Genomic DNA, 22,767 nt, shown 5'->3' on the forward strand with positions numbered 1-22,767 from the left:
TGGAGCCGAATGAACCTAGAAAAACTCCTTCCACAATAAACCGGGTTGGGTTGGCTTACAAAAGTATGAATCACTCAGTATCTCAGTGCTTGACTTGCAACAAAATGTGTGCATTGTCTCGACTGAAAACAAGGTGACCTCAGTTGATAGGAAAAGCTCTGATCTGTGATGAGTCTGAGCTAACAATACTGCAACAGGTCCCAGGATCTGTCCCTAGCCTCACCTGATGATGAAGATGATGATGATGATGATGATGATGATGATGATAATAATAATAATAATAATAATACATTTATACCCCGCCCATCTGGTTTCCCCAGCCACTCTGGGCGGCTACCAACAAAAGACTGAAAATACATTAAAACATCAGTCATTAAAAACTTCCCTAAACAGAGCTCCCTTCAGATGCCTTCTAAAAGTCAGATAGTTGTTTATTTCCTTGACATCTGGTGGGAGGGCGTTCCCCAGGGCGGGTGCCACCACCGAGAAGGCCCTCTGCCTGGTTCCCTCTAACTTCCCTTCTTGCAGTGAGGGAACCGCCAGAAGGCCCTCAGAGCTGGACCGCTTCTGAAACCCAGTCGACGCAAATATTGAGCTAGATGTACCAGATGTAACAATAATGCTCTGAGCAGATCCACAAGGAACATTTAAAGCACATCCAATGCACATTTAGAGCACAGGACGTCTCCCAAACAATCCTGGGACCTGTAGTTTGTTAAGGGTGCTGGGAATTGTAGCTCTGCAAGGGGGAAACGACAGCCCTCATAAGCCTTTGGGGCAAGTCATGGGGGGGGGAAGGTGTGGGTGTCCCCAGTGGCAGACCTACATTTGGGGGGGCCTGGGAAATCACTCTTACCTTTTTCAATGGGGTTTATCCATGACAGATTACAACATTATTATTATTTTTAAAAATTAACAACTACATCTCATATTTGGAATGAAATTGCTGTACTGGATTATCTCACATGTCAAAGTGTGAATAACATTTTAGCTGAGATTCCTGCATTGCAGGGGTTGGACCAGACAACCTTTGGGTCCCTTCCATCTCTAAGATTCTATTATTATAGTCTGCAAATTATTATTTGCGGGGGATGAAAATTAGATAAATGGTGCACGATACCTGCATGGTGCATCATAGAATGATTGAGTTGTGCGACTTCATCGGGTCTGCTAGGGTCTCATAGGATATCAGGACCTGGCTGTCCCTGATAACAATGCAGACAGAAGCCAAGCAGTGCTGATTATGGAATTCGAACAACAGCACTGCACAGAACAATCTAGGAAAGGCTTCTGCCTGGGGAAGAATCGCAGCACATCAAGGCATAACTTTGGGGGTTGGAAGCAGATTCTTCTTACTGTATTTTTTAGTATATAATTTTTATTAAATTTTCTGTTTTACAATTTAAAATACTCATTTTTACATCCCTAAGATATCAGTGACTTCACTTCTCTTTCCATGGTTCATTTTACATATTTTAAATGCCTGCATATTTTACAAAAACTATACCATTCAGTATTCCATTATTGCATCCATCAAGACTTATTTACACTGTTGAATTTATCTGAATTCTGCCAGCGTTTTCAGCTGTACACAATTATTTCCCATATATTCAATAAACATTTTCCAATCTTCTCTAAATGTACGTTCTTCTTGTTCTCTTAATATATATATGTAAAGTCTGCAAGCTAGGCATATTCTGTCAACTTAAGTTGCCATTCTTCTTTAGTTGGGACCTTGCTCATTTTCCATTTTTGGGCTAACAAAACATGAGCTGCAGTAGTAGCATACATAAATAACCTTTTTGGACACCTGGGATTTTCAGTCCGAATTATCCCCAACAAAAAGGACTGACTCTCTCTCTCTCTCTCTCTCTCTCTCTCTCTCTCTCTGAGAAAGTACTTTTAAATATTTTTTTTCAATTCATTATGGATCATTTACCAGAAGCATAATCTTCTTAAATCCTGCTTGCGGGATTCTCATAGGCATCTGATTGGCTGCTGTAAGAACAGGATGCTGGACCAAGATGGATCACTGGGCTGACCCAGCAGCCTCTTCTTCCATTGTTACATTTGTACAAGACACTTAGGGCTTTTGAAACTGGCTGCTGGAGTCACACGTTTTCGAGCACAATTCAAAGTGTTGGTGCTGACCTTTAAAGCCCCAAACAGCCATGGCCCAGTAGACCTGAAGGAACGTCTCCACCCCCATCGTTCTGCCTGGACACAGAGGTCCAGCTCCGAGGGCCTTCTGGCAGTTCCCTCGCTGCGAGAAGCCAAGTTACAGGGAACCAGGCAGAGGGCCTTCTCGGTAGTGGCACCCACCCTGTGGAACGCCCTCCCACCAGATGTGAAAGAGAACAACAACTCCCAGACTTTTAGAAGACATCTGAAGGCAGCCCTGTTCAGGGAAGCTTTTAACGTTTAATAGGTTATTGTATTTTAGTGTTTTGTTGGAAGCCGCCCAGAGTGGTTTGGGAAACGCAGCCAGATGGGCGGGGTATAAATAATAATTATTATTATTACACAAGAGCAGGTGTTGGCAAAGTTTTTGTGTCTTGGGCTGGTTCGCAGTCCAGCAGACACTGCGGTGGGCTGGAGTGTGTGTGTGCGTGCGTGCATGCATTCATGCACAAACACTATTTCCAGTGCTCCTTCCGGTGCTAAGGAGGCGTGCGCAGCTTCCCATTGGCTGCGGGAAGCTCCTGCAGCCAATGGGAAGCTGGCCAGTGTCACAGAAGGTGGTCCCTGCTCTGCTCTGTGCTGGTTTGGCATGGCGCATGGAAGCTGACCGAGCGGACGGTGGGGATCCATGGGCCGATTAAACAACCCCTCCATGGGCCGCATGTGGCCCACGGGCCTTAGGTTGCCGACCCCTGCACAAGAGCCATCTAGCTGCACACAAATCTCCCCACAGGGCAGTAACGGATTCTGAGCCAGATTAAAATCTCTCCTTTTGTGGAGTAGAGAGGAAGATGATGCTGTCCTCCCTGGGCCGAAAGAGCCACACTTTGGTCCCAGCCGGTGATTTGGTTGCTGCAAAAGTTAAGCTATGGTTTTCCCAGTAGTGATGTATGGAAGTGAGAGCTGGACCACGAAGAAGGCTGATCACCGAAGAATGGATGCTTTTGAATTATGGTGCTGGAGGAGACTCTTGAGAGTCCCATGGACTGCAAGAAAACCCAACCTCTCCATTCTGAAGGAAATCAGCCCTGAGTGCTCACTGGAAGGACAGATCCTGAAGCTGAGGCTCCAAGACTTTGGCCACCTCATGAGAAGAAAAGACTCCCTGGAAAAGACCCTGATGTTGGGAAAGATGGAGGGCACAAGGAGAAGGGGACGACAGAGGACGAGATGGTTGGATAGTGTTCTCAAAGCTACCAGCATGAGTTTGACCAAACTGTGGGAGGCAGTGGAAGACAGGAGTGCCTGGCATGCTCTGGTCCAGGGGGTCATGAAGAGTCGGACACGACTAAACAACTAAACAACAACAAGTGAAAGGAGGAACTCTGTGAGGCCAAGGGACGGACGGAGGCGCAGTTAGTCACCAGCGGCAATTTTAATGGCAGCCTGTCTCAACTCTCTACTACCAACACGGTGGATGGGGGAATGATTCCGAAACAAATTCAGGATGAATGATAAAGCTGTCCCTCTGTGCCCCTCCAGCCTTCTTAAAATGGCTTGTATCCCACCTGGCAGGGAGAGAGAAAGAAAAAAGGTTTTACACGGAGCAGAATATGACTTTGATTTGCAGACTGCAATTGTGTGTCTTTTTACCTCCGGGTCCCATTGCTGGTCAGACACATCTTAATGGGCCACATATGAGATACACAACCCCATACGACACACGTGCAGACTACATGCACACTCACCACATGCAGAATCAGAATATGGTAGAGAAGGGACTCCACGGGTCATCTAGTCCAACCCCCTGAGATGCAGGAAATATGCAGACATATTTCTCTCTCACATTATTTCAGTAAGGGGCCTCCCAAGCTGTCTCCATCGTACTTAGATGGTAGCGATGCACACTTACTTATTTATAACAAATATTTTATAACTAACTTTTTTTAAAAAAACTTTATTTCTCTGGAGACGCACAAAAATTCACTATGTAAATCTGTATTCCCATATGTGCACCACGATGTATAACAGTAAACCTCTATAAACCTTTGAAACTGGTCTTTGGTTTTCTGGAGATTTTGGAAACGCAATGAAGAGCCCTCCTTCTCCCGCAAAGGTGTATTTGTGCTTTGTTCCTCTTGCCAGTCCTGATTTGTGAGCCCATTTTTCCATAAGGGCGATACGCCAAGCATGCTCTCTTGTACCAAGCATTCAAGTTTTCCCTCTTTAAATGTGTAATTTTACTTATATCATTAAACACTTGCCCAAAATTTACTACCTTTGGGCATGTCCACCACAAGCCCATATAGCTGCCTCTTTCTCCCTTGCGCCAACACATTGGTGAAGTATTTTTTAATGTATACAGTGGTATCTTGGTTTGCAACCATTTTGGATTACAACCATGTCAAACCCGGAAGTGCGTATCCCTTTTTTGGATTACAACCCATTTTTTAAAAATTACAACCAATTTTTTTTGGGCGGGAAGCCCCATTGGCGAAAGCGCACCTTGGGTTACAACCTGCTTTGCTTTACAACCGGACCTCCGGAACGGATTATGGTTGTAAACCAAGGTACCACTGTATATGAAAGTTTAACTGAGGTTAAGTACTATTTCTGTGTTGTCTTCAACATTATTTCCTTGATGGTGGCTGAGATAGTAAAAACAACCTAAAGAGCCAATTATGCCCATGACTCATTTCTGAAGGACCACTTTTCCATCTTCCTTCCATCTTCCTTCCTTCCTTCCTTCCTTCCTTCCTTCCTTCCTTCCTTCCTTCCTTCCTTCCTTCCTTCCTTCCTTCCTTCCTTCCTTCCTTCCTTCCCCTTCCAGACTATTCACCTCTCCTTCTGGCACAGGATTCCAGATTCCAGACCGGTGTCAGCACACAAACGGAGCAATTTTGTACGAGACACTCCCTTTTTCCATAAGTAGGACTGATTTGCATCTGTGGGGGTGGAATCTGTGTTCCTCTCAAGCGCAATTTGAACGTGCTTCTTTTGGCACATTCATTTTCACTTCCATCATTGAATCCAAGGAGGCATGGGGGCGGGCTGTTAAGCAGACTTTATCTAACCAGGCAATTGCTCACACTTGGATCAGCTCAGCTTTTGCAAAGCTATGACATCACTTTCTTGACGCTCTACATGTCCACGCCCCTGGAGGTTTGTTATTTTACTGCTACACTTTTGGAAATGCAAATACTGAAATCAGATGTGAACTCAAAACTGCCAACCCTAGCTCAGAATTTACGCCACAATTGCGATCATCTCGCTGAAAGCTCTGCAAGACGTGGAAGGCAAACTGACTAGTACAGGAAAGTCACAGGGAAGAGCTCCAGGAGAGGATGAATAATAAGAAGGGCCTCTCAGAAGCGGGAACATTATGAGTGCAACCAGGAAAAAGCTTAAGGTGGATATATCTTCCCTCCTCTACCTTTTTCCTTGTGTGCTGTGTCTTTGTGAGTGCAGCCAAGGAAAAACTTAGGATGGAGACCCACAAGACACAGTACATGTATGCATCTTCCTTCACCTACCTTTCCCCCTTTTTTGCCATGTCTTTTTAGAGTATGAGTTGGAGGAAAGGGAGGGACTACTTAGTACTGATTAGTTCTGTAAGCTGCACTGAGAAACGTCTTTGGTTAAACGGGGTTAAAGTGTCAAGATGGCAATGTGAGCAGCAGCCTCTAGCCTTTCTTTTTAATTTTTAACTTTTGTTGCTGGCCTGTTTTATGCTTAAAGGGCAAGTTAGAAGTGCCTTCAGTAAACAAACCATCTATGCATCCTGTGAACTTTAGAACGAATCTTTATCCTATTCAAGGCCTTTGACTTATCTGGCTTTTCTTGTGAGTGCTGCAACATCACAGGAATCCGAAACCCGGAAATGTCCAGGGCCTGGGGCTGATAATTGGTTGCTGTTCCCCTTTGCCCCCCACCTGACTGCTGTTGTGGTCCTGCTATATCCATATAGGTGTTTTATCTGGAACCACCAAAACACCCCAATGGCCCTGGAGGGAAAAGGAAAGGTGGATATATACCATATCGGCCCGAATATAAGCTGCACCCACAAATAAGCCACACCTTTAAAATTCAAAGGGGGGGGGGAGAAAAAAAGACAATACCCGAATATAAGCCGCTCCCTTAAAATTGGGTTACAGCAGGCATAGGCAAACTCCGGCCCTCCAGATGTTTGGGACTACAATTCCCATCATCCCTGACCACTGGTCCTGTTAGCTAGGGATGATGGGAATTGTAGTCCCTAACATCTGGAGGGCCGGAGTTTGCCTAAGCATGGGTTACAGGCTGAAAACCGCTGCGGTTGGTAGAATTGTGACTCCGAGCCTATTTAAGCCTTTGATCTTGCAAGCCCACAAAGGTTACCGTACAATTGCTAAAATCACAAATCGGTATTCAATTGCTTCAATTCCGCAGCCACTCACACCTGCAAATGGCCAATGAATGGTCTCAAGCTCGCAAATCGGCAATAAAACATTTTTTTGGTCCGTTTTACCATATGTCTATTTCGGCAGCGGTATCGTAAAAGCCAATTTTTGTAAGGTCGCGAATTTAAGCCACACTTTAACTTTTCATGGTTGGAATTTGGGGGGAAAGTGCGGCTTATATTCGGGCCAATACAGTATATATTTCCCCTCAGGTATTGAGAGACATGCCTGCTCAACACATACCTGTCAAATTGTTCATACTGCCTCCCCATTGCCTTCATGGTGAAGCTCCCAATTAAATGCCCGCCATGTAGGGATTTCGGAAAGCAAAAAACCAGATTTTATTTGTACTGGCAGAGAGAGGTAGGCTCCAACTGCCTGGCAAACAGTGGAGAAATCCACCTCTTTCCAAGACACAGACGCACAGAAGCAATCGCTACGGCAGCCTTTGCCAGTCTGCTGCCCTCCAGATGTTTCGGATTACGATTCCCATCAGCCGCAGCCAGCTGGTGGGAGCAAAACATCTGGAAAGCACTAGGCTGCGGAAGAATGGCTTAGTCAGTCCCTGCAGTATATCTTCTGATATTCTTCAGATAAACCTTGTAGAGGGGTGTATGGGGTAGGGGAGGGACGCAGGTGGTGCTGTGGGTTAAACCACAGAGCCTGGGACTTGCTGATCAGAAGGTCGGCGGTTTGAATCCCTGCGACGGGGTGAGCTCCCGTTGCTCGGTCACTGCTCCTGCCAACCTAGCAGTTCGAAAGCACCCCAAAAGTGCAAGTAGATAAATAGGTACCACTCCGGCGGGAACGTAAACAGCGTTTCCGTGCGCTGCTCTGGTTCGCCAGAAGCAGCTGAGTCATGCTGGCCACATGACCTGGAAGCTGTACGCTGGCTTCCTCAGTCAATAAAGTGAGATGAGTGCCACAACCCCAGAGTCGTCTGTGACTGGACCTAACGGTCAGGGGTCCGTTTACCTTTACCTATGGGGTGGGTGGACACAGGTTGTGCTACTTCTGAAATAGTCTGTCCACCTTTGGTCCTCACCCTGCACTCAGCTCTTACCCCTGGCTCCAAGAAGTTTCCAGCATAAAACAGTGTCCATTTCCTGGGAGCAGCTTCGACTGGCTAAGCCAGGTGAGGGCAGCCGATAGGTCTCATGCCCTCATCAGTGAGGGTGAGAAGGGGGTCCTGTTGTCTGGGACCACCCCTACACACTGCAGGGGCGAAGAAGGGCGTTGTGACACCTAGGGTGGGGCATCGCAATGTAGGGCACATGTCCACATGGACGGTGCCAGGACCTTTCCGTCGCCGCTCCAGCTGCATGTGGAGGATCACGGCACTGTCAGTCCAGCGCTGGAGCAACGCTGGTGGCAAACCGCTATGTACAGCGCATGTGCGTCGTCGTTACGTACAGCACATGTGTGTGACGCTGCACATGCGCTGTACATAGTGGTTTGCTGCTGGTGCTGGGATCCTCTGCTTGCTGGCTGTGGGATCCTCCACATGCATCTACAGTGGCGCAATGGCTGCTCATGCTGCCACGAGCCCCCGCAGACATGGCACTCGGGGTGCACTGCCCCCTGTTGTGACACCACTGACACACTCCCCAAGCTCGCACCCCTAGGAGTCTTGGTTGGCCACAAACTTGACATGAGCCAACAGTGTGACGCGACAGCTAAAAAAGCCAATGCAATTCTGGGCTGCATCAATAGGAGTATAGCATCTAGATCAAGGGAAGTAATAGTGCCACTGTATTCTGTTCTGGTCAGACCTCACCTGGAGTACTGTGTCCAGTTCTGGGCACCACAGTTCAAGAAGGACACTGACAAACTGGAACGTGTCCAGAGGAGGGCAACCAAAATGGTCAAAGGCCTGGAAACGATGCCTTATGAGGAACGGCTAAGGGAGCTGGGCATGTTTAACCTGGAGAAGAGGAGGTTAAGGGGTGATATGATAGCCATGTTCAAATATATAAAAGGATGTCACATAGAGGAGGAGGGAGAAAGGTTGTTTTCTGCTGCTCCAGAGAAGCGGACACGGAGCAATGGATCCAAACTACAAGAAAGAAGATTCCACCTAAACATTAGGAAGAACATCCTGACAGTAAGAGCTGTTCGACAGTGGAATTTGCTGCCAAGGAGTGTGGTGGAGTCTCCTTCTTTGGAGGTCTTTAAGCAGAGGCTTGACAACCATATGTCAGGAGTGCTCTGATGGTGTTTCCTGCTTGGCAGGGGGTTGGACTCGATGGCCCTTGTGGTCTCTTCCAACTCTATGATTCTATAATTCTATGATTCTAGGTCACTTTGGTGCTGCTGACGCAGTGGTTTGACTTCACCCCTGGAGGCGTACTCCACTCTCTCTCGAGAAAGACGCACTAGAGAGCCAGTGCTGAAAACATCGCCCAGAGGTCCGCTGTGTGACTTTTGGAACCTCCCTTGTCTGACAGCCTCATTGCTCCTGCTGGAACAAGGCGGGGTTGCGCACATCCCACAGCAGAAGGTAGCATCTATGTTTCAGTTGTACCAGTCAACCAAGGTTGATGGTGTAACCTAGTCACCCTTGGCCGGATCCAACAGGCACAGATCCTATTATCCAGAACCCGCCTCTGGCTGCCTGCTAGAGGAGGCGCAGGTTGCAGCCACAGCCAAGGTGGCATTTTCCCATCTCCGCCATATCAAGCAGTTGGTCCCTTACGTTTCTCGCCCTGATCTGGCCACAGTGATCCATGCAACGGTCACCTCCAGGCTTGATTATTATAACTCTCTCTACACGGGGCTGCCCTTGAAGCTGACCCAGAAACTCCAGCGGGTGCAGAATGCTGCGGCGAGGCTCCTCACGGGGTCCCTGCCAGGGGATCACATTCATCCAGTGCTTTACCAACTGCACTGGCTCCCGGTGGAGTATAGGGTCAGGTTTAAGGGGCTGGTTTTGACCATTACAGCCCTATGTGGGCTAGGACCCATGTACCTACGGGACCGCCTCTCCTGGTATGCCCCGCGGAGGACCTTAACATCCATAAGCAACAACACTTTGGAGGTCCCGAGCCTCAAGGAAGTTAGCTTGGTCCCAACTAGGGCCAGGGCCTTTTCAGCACTGGCCCCGACTTGATGGAATGCTCTGTCACAAGAGACCAGGGCCCTGCGGGACTTGACATCTTTCCACAGAGCCTGCAAGACAGAGCTGTTCCACCAGGCCTTTGGTTTGGACTCAGTCTGACCCTTATGTATCCCTCCCCTTATGGTCTTGATTTATCTGCTATTTTAAAATGAGGCTGCATTTTAAATTGCATTTTAACCTGTATTTTAAATTGGTCCCCCCCATTATGTTTTTACTGTGATTTTATTGGTGTTAGCCACCCTGAGCCTGGCTCTGGCCGGGGAGGGCGGGGTATAAATAAATTATTATTATTATTATTATTATTATTATTATTATTATTATTATTAGCTGGTTCGCTGGCAACCAAGCTATCCTTGGGGAAAATTTGTTCACGAGGTTTGGTCTCCGGGAACGGTCCCCAGGCAACACACATCCCCTGTGAGCAACCACCCTTCCCCAGCCCAGCTCCTTCCCGTCACCAAACCTGTTTGGGTTCCTTACCTAAGGTTCATATACGGGAAACCAGGCGGCAGGTCGGGCATTCGTGCACAAAGAGTCATCTCGTGGTGGTGGTCGTAGTACGGGAAATTCCTGGAAGAGCAGTGGGGGAAAGAGAGAGGTTGCCATTAAAGGGCTGCAGGAGAGCTTGGCTGGCATCTCAGCGGGGAGGCAGGTGGATCCAGAGCTAGAGCCATGGGGAGAAGATCTGCATTGCAGGATCAGACCAAGACCCAACCAGCCCAGTGTTCTGTGCCCAAGAGTGGTCACAGCCAGGGCGCAAAGTTGATGACCATTTCCTAATGTGTTGGGTGTGTGTGGGGGTGTGTGTGTTGTTTTTGGTTCCCAGTAGAGGTACACTGCTTTTGCACATGGAGGTTCCACTTAACAATCATGATGAATTAACAATAATGGCTAATTGACCCCTCCCTCCCAGGCTGCTGGCCACTTAAGACACTTAGGTCCTGAAAGACCTACATTGGCTCCCAGTACATTTCCGAGCACAATTCAAAGTGTTGGTGCTGACCTTTAAAGCCCTAAACGGCCTCAGTCCTGTATACTTGAAGGAGCATCTCCACCCCCATCGTTCAGCTAAGACACTGAGGTCCAGCTGCGAGGGCATTCTGGCGGTTCCCTCGCTGCGAGAAGTGAGGTTACAGGGAACCAGGCAGAAGGACTTCTTGGTGGTGGCGCCTGCCCTGTGGAACTCCCTCCCATCAGATGTCAAAGAGATAAACAACTACCTGACATTTAGAAGACATCTGAAGGCAGCCCTGTTCAGGGAAGTTTTTAATGTGTGACATTTTAATGTATTTTTAATCTTTGTTGGAAGCCGCCCAGAGTGGCTGGGGAAACTCAGCCAGATGGGCAGGATACAAATTAATAATAATAATAATAATAATAATAATAATAATAATAATAATAATAAGGCAAAGAAGTGGAGGTGAAAGAACTAGGAAGTGGCTCCCACTATTGGGGTGTCAGAATTAAAATTTAGGAGGATGGATCTTATATTCTAAGCGAAAGGAGGAAAGTTGCTGAATTGCTTGACAGCCTGAAGCTGCGAGAAGCCAACACAGTAGCCACACCAATGACCGTCGATTTCCTGGAGAGCAAACATGAATCAAAGCTCTTGCCTGACCACAACCAGTGCTGGTCAACAATAGGGAAACATTTGCACCTTACCAAGACAACGAGACCAGACATTGCAAATGCAGTGGGAATTCTAAGCAGGAAAGGAAGTGCTCCCACTGAGATGGATCGAGCCCTCATAAAAAGAGGAGCAAAGCGCTGTGGGTTAAACCACAGCTTGCTGATCAGAAGGTCAGCGGTTCGAATCCCCGTGATGGGGTGAGCTCCCATTGCTCGGTCCCTGCTCCTGCCAACCTAGCAATTTGAAAGCACGTCAAAGTGCAGGTAGATAAATAGGTACCGCTCCGGCGGGAAGGTAAACGGCGTTTCCGTGCGCTGCTCTGGTTCACCAGAAGCGGCTTAGTCCTGCTGGCCACATGACCCGGAAGCTGTACGCCGGCTCCCTCAGCCAATAAAGCGAGATGAGCGCCGCAACCCCAGAGTTGTCCACGACTGGACCTAATGGTCAGGGGTCCCTTTACCTTGACTATGAACTGTTAGGCTGACCGGTGGCTGACCAGCCTGGAGGTGCTAAAGATTACAAGGGAACCAGGTGGGTATGTCTTTATGTTTGGAAACGGTCCCCTTTCTTACGGCAGTTATAAAGAAGGATGTGTAGCTTTGTCTTTCACAGAGTCAGTGTATGTAGCTGCGACTGAACATGCAGAGAGCTGGCCTGGCGGACTATGGATTTGGGGTTGGGGCAGGAGAAACCTATTTGACAGATGAAAGACAAGCAGAGCTTTTCCAAAGGTACTGCAGAGCGAGAAGTTCAAGGGAAAACCAAGCACATCAGGGGGTCGGGGTCAGGGTGAGTACCACTGCCTGCGCAATGGCCTAGTTGAATTGGCCTACAATCATACCTCGTGTTGTGTTTGCTTCAGGTTGCACGTTTTGAGGTTGCGTCCCGTGGCAACCCAGAAGTACTGGAAAGGGTTACTTCCAGGTTTCGCCGCTCGTGCATGCGCAGACGCTCAAAATGATGTCACGCGCATGCACAGACGTGGCGAATTGCGACCCATGCACGCACAGACACGGGGTGCGTTCTGCTCATGTTGCGAACGGGACTCCGGAACGGATCCCGTTTGCAACCAGAGGTACCACTGTATTGCCAAAGAGATGACTGCTGGCATCTTCACCAAACCTCAACCGAGAGATAGTTTTGAAAACCTTTGAATCAAAGATGGGACTTTGGGTGCTTTAATAAAACTGTGCATGCAATTGCTGTATTTGCCCGAGAAGGTTTTTGTGGGAGATTAGCAGCCAAATCTAACAACACACATTCTTGCCAGTTAGCATGAGTAGGAGTTAAGATAACAGAGCTGTATTGCTGATAGGAAGACTCAAGCCATAGACATGTAATTGGTAGAGAGGGCTCTGTGTGAGGTCATTTCCCCCTCAGGACAGGAGGGGAAAGGAACATAATAGTATTTCCTGTTCCCCCTCCTTCCATTGTTTCCTTCTTGGCAGGGGGTTGGACTCGATGGCCCTTGTGGTCTCTTCCAACTCTATGATTCTCTCTTCGATCAGTGCTTGGAGCAGACATATTCAGGGAAGTTTTTAATGTGTGACATTTTAATGTATTTTTAATCTTTCTTGGAAGCTGCCCAGAGTGGCTGGGGAGACCCAGCCAGATGGGCGGGGTACAAATAATAAATTATTATTATTATTAGTCTAACTGCTCCAGCTCACACACATGCATGCCTGAGGCTATTCCTTCTGCAAATGCAAGTATTTTACCTGCAAATTTTTACTGCTACGGTTGATGACAACCCAGTGCATAGCTATGAGTAAGTAAAATCCATTTTAAACTTACTTCACAGCCTGCTGTCTGATTCTTTGTTAAGGGGGGCAAGAAAAGGGGGAACCATCCTGCTCCGCAGTTGGACTTGTTCAAAAGAAGGCTTTGCAGCCTAATTCATACGCTTTTAATTTGCTGCTAAGGACGGGACTTTCAACTCAGCCTCGCATTTAAATGCAAGCAGTGAGCTGATGTTCTGTCCATTCAACACAAACATGTGGGCACCTGGGGGGATGAATTGCAATTCATTTACCCTCTCCTACCTATTAAAACCCACCCCACAGGAGGACACCTTGCAGTGTGCACCCTGTGTATATGTTCCAATGAGGAGCTTATGGCGGAGTCTGTGATGGCCTGGGACTTGGAGCCAGAGGAGTCTCAGTCCGCACCGGATCCTTTGCCTCAGGCGTCAGCTGAACCTAGTCTGGGGCCAGATCCTGAAGAGTCCCAGTCTGCACAGGTTCCCCTGCAGCAAACACCAGCTGGGCCGAGTCAGGGGCCTGATCCTGCCCTGGCTCCAGATGTGGGGATGACCTTCTTGCCTTCAGCTGGGCCATCACTTACAGCTGCACCACTACCGGTTGGGTCAGGGGAGGCTGAGGCGGCCTCTGGGTCTAGTCACCCACCGACATCCCCCGAGCTGCAGAGACTCAGGTCTGAGAGAAGGAGAGACCTGAGTACTCGCAGGAGGAGTGCTCGCCTTCAGGCGAAACAGGGAGGTGAGTCGCCGGGGGATCAGGACCGGCCGTTACCCCCACAGAGATAAAAGGCTGTCGGGCCCCGCCCCAGGTTGTGGGAGCGACATTGCTGTTTGCCAGATCCTGCCTGAGATCCTGTAGCTGTCCTTGCCTGGTTTCCTGCCTCGTGTCCTGCCTTGCCCTGTTGGACTGACTCCTAGCAGAACCTTTGGATTCTGGACTGGACCTGGACTGTGTTTCATGGGTTACCCCCGGGCCCAGCACAGAGTCTTTTCTATGCCCCCCTTTCCAAGCCCCCCCCTGCGAGAGCCCTGAGGGGGAGGAGTTGGGGTGTGGTCTGCAAACCCTCCGAACCTTACAATCTTCTCAACTAGCTGGCTGATCTGTCGCTCGTTGGTGGGCGCGCCGTCGACGTAGTAGTCCATCCCTCGCAAGCAGTAATGGCGTCCCGTGCAGGGGCTGTAGTAGCCTTGATAAGGCATCCTTCCCGGGATGGTGTAACGGTGCTGTATGGACGGAAGCTGCTTCCGAGACAAGCTGTTCAGCATGTTCACCACCACTTCCCGTTCTGAAGAAAATGGGTGGGGAAGAGAGAGAGAGGAGAGCTTGTGCCCCTGGAAAACTAGGAGGGAATTTTATGTGCGAGTGCCTGGAGGCGGTTGGAGAATGGATGGCGGCTAATGGATTGAGGTTGATTCCTGACAAGACAGAAGTACTGTTCTTGGGGGGCAGGGGGCAGGCTGGTGTGGAGGACTCCCTGGTCCTGAAGGACCAGGTGCGCAGCCTGGGAGTTATTTTGGACTCACAGCTGTCCATGGAGGCGCAGGTCAATTCTGTGTCCAGGGCAGCTGTCTACCAGCTCCACCTGGTACGCAGGATGAGACCCTCCCTGCCCACGGACTGTCTCGCCAGAGTGGTGCATGCTCTGGTTATCTCCCGCTTGGACTACTGCAATGCACCTTTGAAGGTGACCTGGAAACTACAACTACTCCAGAATGTGGCAGCTAAACTGGTGACTGAGACCACATAACACTGGTCTTGAAAGACCTCCTTTCTGAGGAGACACTGGTCTTGAAAGACCTCCTTTCTGAGCACAAATCAAAGGGTTGGTGTTGACCTTTAAAGCCCTAAACAGCCTCGTCTCCACCCCCATCGTTCTGCCCAGACACTGAGGTCCAGCGGCGAGGGCCTTCTGGCCGTTCCCTCATTGCGAGAAGTGAGGTTACACGGAAGCAGGCAGAGGGCCTTCTCGGTAGTGGCGCCCGCCCTGTGGAACACCCTCCCACCAGGAAGCTTGGGATATAAATAAAATTATTATTATTATTATTATTATTATTATTATTATTATTATTATTATTATTACTACTACTACTACAGTGAAGTGAACACTCGGACGCAGGCTGCCTGCTAGCCAGCCAAGTAAACCAGTTGGTTCAGTTCAACAGAGAAAAGGAAGCCCTTTTTCTCGCAGTGCACAGAATTGCAGAATTGGAAGGGACCCCATGGGCCATCTAGACCAACCCCCCGCAGTGTAGGAATCACAGCTCAATTTAAACTAGGGGCATTCGCAATGATTGCTTGTGATGACGATAGCTGCTAGCCAGGAGCCTTTAAAAGGGATTGTTATCCAAGCTGACAGATGACGAAACTCGCCGACGGCTGTTAGGCCAAAACAGTTAAACTCTCCAGGTTCAGAGGGAGTATACTCTCAAAAGATGAGCTGCTGGTCTTTATGACCCCGCTACCCAAAAGCATCTGGTGGCTGGAGAGAGAATGATGGATCAGATGGGCTTTAAGGACAGTGATGGGTAACTAAGAGACCTACAGGATGATGTGGAGCAAACTAAGGGAAGGGCCATAGCTCAGGCATAGAATATTAGCTCTGTATGAAGAAGGTTATGGGTTCAATACCCAACCTTTCTGGGCAAGGCTAGGAAAGTTTTCCTGCCTGAAACCCTGGAGAGCCTCTGTCCATCAGTGAAGACAGACAGCATTGATTTAGTATAAAGCAGGTTCCTTTGTTCTTAAACAGGGACGCGGGTGGCGCTGTGGGTTAAACTACAGAGCCTAGGGCTTGCCGATCAGAAGGTCAGAGGTTCGAATCCCCACGACAGGGTGAGCTCCTGTTGCTCGGTCCCTGCTCCTGCCAACCTAGCAGTTTGGAAGCACCCCAAAAAGTGTAAGTAGATAAATAGCTACCGCTCCAGCGGGAACGTAAACAGCATTTCTGTGCGCTGCTCTGGTTCGCCAGAAGCGGCTTAGTCATGCTGGCCACATGACCTGGTAGCTGTACACCGGCTCCCTCGGCCAATAAAGTGAGATGAGCGGCACAACCCCCGAGTTGACCATGACCGGACCTAATTGTCAGGGGTCCCTTTAACTTTACTATGTTCCTAAACCAGGCAGGACGTGCAAGATCACAGAGGAGTTACCGTAATTGTTGAGACGCTCAGGTTTCGGAGGGTATTGCATGGGCATCCCACGAAGGATCGACTCTAACCCAGCCTCCTGCAAGGAAAGATTGCAACAGCGTGAGCCCGTTCCTCTGGAATTTATGCAGGGACATGTGCATTTGGCACGCAATGCTCAAGTTCAGAACCCCGTTTCCCCCTCAATGCTCCATGGAGGCAGGAGAACCGGGGCCAAAACTGGGGAGAGGAATTTCACGAGGAACCAATGTAAGGTTCTGCCAGTGTGGTTTAGTGGTTAAGAGCAGTGGACTCGTAATCTGGTGAACCAAGTTCGCTTCCCTGCTCCTCCACATGCAGTAGCTGGGTGAACTTGGGCCAGTCACACTTCTCTGAAGTCTCTCAGCCCCACTCACCTCACAGAGTGTTTGTTGTGGGGCAGGAAGGGAAAGGAGAATGTTAGCCGCTTTGAGACTCCTTAGAGTAGTGATAGAGTGGGATATCAAATCCAAACTCCTGCTCTTCTTCCTCTAGGCCGGAAGAACCAGCTGCACAAATTTAAGCTGGGGGACGCTGTTTGACAGTGGGAGAAACTCCTTTAGAAGGTGCTGGGCTCTCCTTCCTTGGAGGTTTTTAAGCAGAGGTTGGGTGGTCATCTGTCAGTGACGCTTTAGCGGAGCATTGAAGGAGAGGGGTGGACTAGAGGACCTCTGGGGTCCCTTCCAACTCTATAATTCCTCACCACAAGCACCTGCCACCCAAGGCTGCTGCCCGGCTCTGTCTGATGGTGGAGCTGGCCTTGCTTAAGAGTAACCAAACAATTTAACCCCTGTGTTGCCAACAATAGTCAGTACTATCCAAGGCAACACGATGACCAAAAACAATGATACAATATCGATATACACTCTTTATATAACATGAAATATATGAAATCACATAAACAGAAAACTTCTGAATCTCTGGAAGTCACAAAATATGCACTCTTAAGGGATTCTCTGGAACACATAAAACAAAATAAACATAAGCCTTATAAGTCTCTGAAAGTCTTTGAAGACTATGCAAGTTTCTGAAAGAAGCAGCGTATCAGATTCTTATCTGGTGAAAACAAGCTGTAAAGCTTTGTTTATGTTTATGGCGTCCAACGCTGCCAATGTAGTTCGCAAACAGACGTTGTGAACAGTGATTCCGGATATACCCACTGTTTCGTGGAATTCTTCTTCAGCGCAGCAGAAGGATACAGAATTGCTTCATAAACCCATATATATGGTGAATGGAAAAGTACTGTATTTTTCGCTCCATAAGACGCATGTTTTCCCTCCTAAAAAGTAAAGGGAAATATGTGTGTGTCTTATGGAGCGAATACAGGCGGGAGGCTCTGCTCAGCACTCCCTTTCACAAGCCGCGTGGAGCGTGTGTGCGGCTTTTGGGGGCTTTTCCCCAAGGAAAAGGTGCAAGCGCCGCACACACACTCCACGCGGCTCGTGAAAGGGAGCGCTGAGCAGAGCCTGGGATGCATACAGGCCCTGCTCAGCGCTCCCTTAAAAGAATTTCCCCCCCTTGCATTCCCCCTCTAAAAACTAGGTGCATCTTATGGTCAGGTGCGTCTTATGGAGCGAAAAATACGGTATAACAACAATTGCTATGGAGCAGTGGTCATAAGTCAGTGGTTATAAGACATATTTATTTGGTTTTATGCTTTCTAGAGAATCCATTAAGAGTGCATATTTTGTGACTTCCAGTGTTTATGTGATTGCCTTGGATATTACTTGCTAAGAGTCGCCTTGCTTAAGAGCGACTTCGCTGCAGCCCGGCCCTCTGCCGCTCTGCTACCAGGTGTGCAGGGGCAGTTCCTGTCCACAGCAGGGGCCTCCTTTCGGACCTTCACCCCACCCCGGATCTCCGCGGAGTCACAAGGCTTACCCGAGGGATCCGTGGAAGGTATGTGGTGTATCGATTCCACGCCGCGCTGTTGTAGGGCCCCGTTCTCCACGTTGCGTACCTGTTGTCACCGATGAAGACCGGGTTGATCCTCTCTGCGATTTAAAAAGGAGATGGGAGAGTTTTGCAACCAGGGTTGAGGATGGAAAGCCCAGAGGAGGCAAAAAAAGAGGAAGGAACGCGCCACTGAGGACCAAAGCGTTTGCTATACAAATCTATGGCGCCACTGCGTTGGCCATACCGTGGGCAGTTCTGGTCGCCTTGCCTAAGAACAGATGCTGTAGATTTGGAAAAGGGTCAGAAAAGGGCCACCAAAATGATTGAGTGGTTTCAGCAACTCCCCATGAGGAAATGTCACAGCTTTGGGGACTTCTCTGTTTAAAGAGGTGATAGGAGCGGGTAAAAATCCTGTATTGCATGGAGAGAGCAGATGGAGAAAAACTTCTCTCTCTCTCACGATGCTGGAACTCAACAGGGACATCTAATGTAGGTGAATGATTCAGGACATGTGAAATTAAGTGCGTAAAAACTGCTGCCTCTCTCAGCAGGTACTTTTTCTTTTTTTAATGCCTCTTATAGAAAATTATGGGACGCGGGTGGTGCTGTGGGTTAAACCACAGAGCCTAGGACTTGCCAGTCAGAAGGTCGGCAGTTTGAATCCCTACAATGGGGCGAGTTCCTGTTGCTTGGCCCCAGCTCCTGCCAACCTAGCAGTTCGAACGCACATCAAAGTTCAAGTAGATAAATAGGTACCACTCTGGTGGGAAGGTAAATGGTTTTTCCGTGCACTGCTTTGGTTTGCCAGAAGCGGCTTAGTCATGCTGGCCACATGACCTGGAAGCTGTACACTGGCTCCCTCAGACAATAAAGCGAGATGAGCGCCGCAACCCCAGTGTCGGCCAAGACTGGGCCTAATGGTCAGGGGTCCCTTTACCTTAACCTATAGAAAATTATGTTCCATCTCTACTGTCAGGGGCAGGAAATGCCTGGGAATAAGAGTCAATGGGGATCACAGGCTGGTTTACCAGCTCTGTCTGGTTCACCAACGATGGCCGTTCCTGGACAGGAATAGCCTGAGAGCACTGTAGTTCATGCCTTCCAAACCTCAAGGCTGGATTACCAATGGGTTCAAGTTACAAGTCAGAATCTCTTTTCTCGTAACTCGTATGCCTAATCAATGCCTGCTTTTAACCTTTTCAAATATGGATTTCAGCTGTATGGTTTTATGCATACATAATTGTAAATTGCTTTGACATTTTTAAAAATGAAATTGTTGTTGTTGTTGTTTAGTCGTGTCCACCTCTTCGTGACCCCCTGGACCAGAGCATGCCAGGCACTCCTGTCTTCCACTGCCTCCCGCAGTTTGGTCAAACTCATGCTGGTAGCTTTGAGAACACTGTCCAACCATCTCATCCTCCTTTGTTCCCTTCTCCTTGTGCCCTCCATCTTTCCCAACATCAGGGTCTTTTCCAGGGAGTCTTCTCTTCTCATGAGGTGACCAAAATATTGGAGTCTCAGCTTTAGGACCTGTCCTTCCAGTGAGCACTCAGGGCTGATTTGCTTCAGAATGGAGAGGTTTGATCTTCTTGCAGTCCATGGGACTCTCAAGAGTCTCCTCCAGCACCAGAATTCAAAAGCATCAATAAATATTTTTTAATAAGTCATAGAATTGTAGAGCTGGAAGTGACCCCTAAAAGCTTCCCAGGTGTCAAAAAGGGTTATTTATGTATGCCACTATGGCGGCCCGTGTTTTGTTAGCCCCAAAATGGAAATAAGCGAGGTCCCAACCAAAGAAGAATGGCAGCTTAAACTAATGGAATATGTGTAGCTTGCAGATCTAACTTACAGAATAAGAAAACAAGAAGAACATTCGTTTAAAGAAGATTGGAAAATGTTTCTTGAAAATATGGGGGAGGGAATTGTGTACACTTGAAAACGTCGGCAGCATTAAGATCAATTCAACAGTGTAAATAAGTTTTGATGGAGGTAATAATGGAATACTGAACGGTTTAGTTAACATAAAATATGCAGGGATTTACACTATGCAAAATGAACCATGGGAAGAGAAGAAGGGAAGTCATTGATATTTTAAGGTTGTTTAAATGTATATTCTGAATTGTAAAACAGAAAATTTAACAAATATATCTATGGAAGCAACCCCTTGTGCACAAGTAAGTGAAACGTACCTTCCTCCCTGGTCACCCAATATTTGTACGGCCGGTAAGCTGTTGGGTCTATGCAGTTCTTATAGGTGTATTCCTGCACTGCCTTCTTCACCATATTCTCCAGGCGGTTTTGGTCTATCGGGTGGTCGATTCTGGGCACAGTCAAGCCCTACAAGGCAGAAAAAAGACTCATGAACCCTCGGCGTGATCTAGTGGCCCTGGGCAACTCACTTCCTGCCGGGCTGAAGACCTCTCCGGGGGTTGTTGCTGGACTCGCAACCATCCTGGCCCATCAGCCAAGTTGGCTAGGGGCTATTAGGAGCCTGATAACCTTAAGGTCCATGAATAACCATAGTTTAGAGGTCCCGGGCCCTAAGGAAGTCAGACTATCCTCCCCCAGGGCCAGGGCCTTTTCAGTGATGGCTCCAACCTGGTGGAATGCTCTGTCCCATGAGACCAGGGCCCTGCAGGATTTAACCTCCTTCCGTCGGGCCTGTAAGACAGAGCTATTCCACCTGGCCTTTAATTTGAATTCAGCCTGATCTTTTATTTCCCTTCTCTTCCCTCCCCTCCCCTTTTATGAAAATCACCCACTCTGGGATCCCACAACTAATTCTCTCCTGGCCTCCTCGCTGGCCAGCTAGCCCTGGGGGTCATCTAATGCTTATTATATGGATTTCTCCTAAACTGATTTCTGAACTTTGAATTTTATTGTTATTCATGTTTTTATACTGTATTTTATGCTGCTTTTACAATTAGGTGTTTTAAATTTGTTAGCTGCCCTGAGCCCGGTTTTTGAACCGGGAAGGGCGTGGTTTAAAGAAAATATTATTATTATTATTATTATTATTATTATTATTATTATTATTATTATTATGCAACTCTAGCAGTGGCAGGTCAGCTGTGTTGACTATTTGCAGACTAGTTGCACTGCAGAAGGCGTGCTGGGGAGACCACACATTACAAGGAACACAAAATAACTTTAGCTAGGTTTTAATAACGAAAACAAAAACTCCTTTTACATTAATTATAATATATCACTAAGCATGACCCATCCACCAGGGTACGGAGAGAGGTAGGTGCTGCTCTTGATATACTATGCCCAATTGCCGATACAGCTTAATTAACACAACTTAACAGCACCTGCTACACTGCTTCACAGCTGTAAAACTGGGTCACGTTATTTGCTATGGCCCTTAAAGACATACACATCTTGCGGAAGAATAATGAACCTTCAGATTTAAAGAGACCATTCAACAAGCTGATCAAAGTGGTTGAACACCTACGGATCTCCTCCGTAAACTGGTCCCAAGTTGTTCCTTAGAAAAGCAACTCTTCTTCGAAAAGTTCCTTTCTGTCCTCACCTCCCCCTTGACTCCGGACACACGTCAAGATTTACCTTGGACACGAGGTGGCTCATGTCGCCCATACTGAGATTGGGCTCCTTGTAGGAGTTGTCGGTGCGGCATGGCACACGGTAGGAGTCCCTGTAGGTGCTGATGGGGGTGTCTGTCTTATGCGCAAAGATGAACATCTCGCCACAGGTTGGCCTTCCCTGAAGATTTCCGCCTGGGGACCTAAACTAAACTCTCCGCTACGCTAAGAGGTTTTCTAGCAAAAGGGCTTTTTCCTCCCGCTACGCCAAGCTAAGCTAAAGGGTCCACTAAACAGCTCTGTGCGAGTTTAAGGTAAGAAAATAGAAAGGGGACGCTTTGCACTCTAGTAACAAACTACAACCTGCTAATGGCTCTCTAAACTCACAGCCTCCCTCCCTGACACTGACCCTGTTTGCATCAGCTGTGATGTCACAGTCAGGGAGGGGGGCATAATACAGGTGAGCTAAAAAAATGGCGGGGGTGTCAGGCATGGGGACTGTGTCAAAGGGCTCGAGAACAAGGAGAGATTTTCCCCTGGAGTGTAAATGCGTAACAAGAACCGCCACTGTCCCTCTGCTTAGATTGGGCCAAGTGTCCATTGAGTCTTGCATCCCAGAACCATCAAATTCTAGGGTCCCCAAGAGGCGTCCAGTCCCACCCCTACTGCGGTTTTGTACAAAATGCTCAGTTAATACAATACACTTTTGCACCTCATTTTCACACAAAGCAGGTCCAACAAGCTATATCCAGCCCTTCCAATCTGTTTTAGACTTCTGCCAGCTGACTTAATTGCACGTTGCTAATTTATACATAAACCCTGCATGTCGTATGAAAAAGGTCCTACCGTGGCTTTCAGATCAATAATGCTAATAAAAAAAACACCTTAGGTTTGCGATCTAAAAAGCATGACACAGAAAGAACCATACATGGGGAGGGTGGAGGAAAAAGCAAAACCCACATGCCATTTCTTAGCTACAAGGGCCAGCTGGGTTGGGAAGCAGTTTTTTTAAAAGCTGCTTTGCCTAGTATTTAAGTTGGATGCAATAGTATAGTTTCAGAGAGAGATATTTAAGCTAGACTTTTTGAATTACTTCT

General features: G+C 48.0%; 1 protein-coding gene across 3 annotated transcripts in view; it reads right to left on the bottom strand.

The window, feature by feature from the left end:
• Nucleotides 1-3,537: 3,537 nt before the first annotated feature.
• Nucleotides 3,538-22,767, bottom strand: part of SPMIP6 (sperm microtubule inner protein 6) — a 29,583-nt gene continuing 10,353 nt past the window's right edge. Inside the window, exons 1-7 of one of the 3 annotated variants that reach the window (XM_081929990.1) lie at nt 21,696-22,030; nt 20,318-20,465; nt 18,114-18,226; nt 16,218-16,293; nt 14,140-14,353; nt 10,159-10,248; nt 3,538-3,689 (exon numbers count right to left, since the gene is read on the bottom strand). In XM_081929990.1, the coding sequence (XP_081786116.1) occupies nt 3,584-3,689; nt 10,159-10,248; nt 14,140-14,353; nt 16,218-16,293; nt 18,114-18,226; nt 20,318-20,465; nt 21,696-21,830 (882 nt within the window). In that variant the 5' untranslated portion in view covers nt 21,831-22,030 and the 3' untranslated portion in view covers nt 3,538-3,583. Of the gene's footprint in view, nt 3,690-10,158; nt 10,249-14,139; nt 14,354-16,217; nt 16,294-18,113; nt 18,227-20,317; nt 20,466-21,695; nt 22,031-22,767 lie in introns of those variants that run through there. The other 2 variants (XM_081929989.1, XM_081929991.1) reach the window with 2 other exon arrangements.

Source organism: Podarcis melisellensis (assembly GCF_964234715.1).
Source record: "Podarcis melisellensis genome assembly, chromosome: 11".
NCBI lineage: Eukaryota > Metazoa > Chordata > Lepidosauria > Squamata > Lacertidae > Podarcis > Podarcis melisellensis.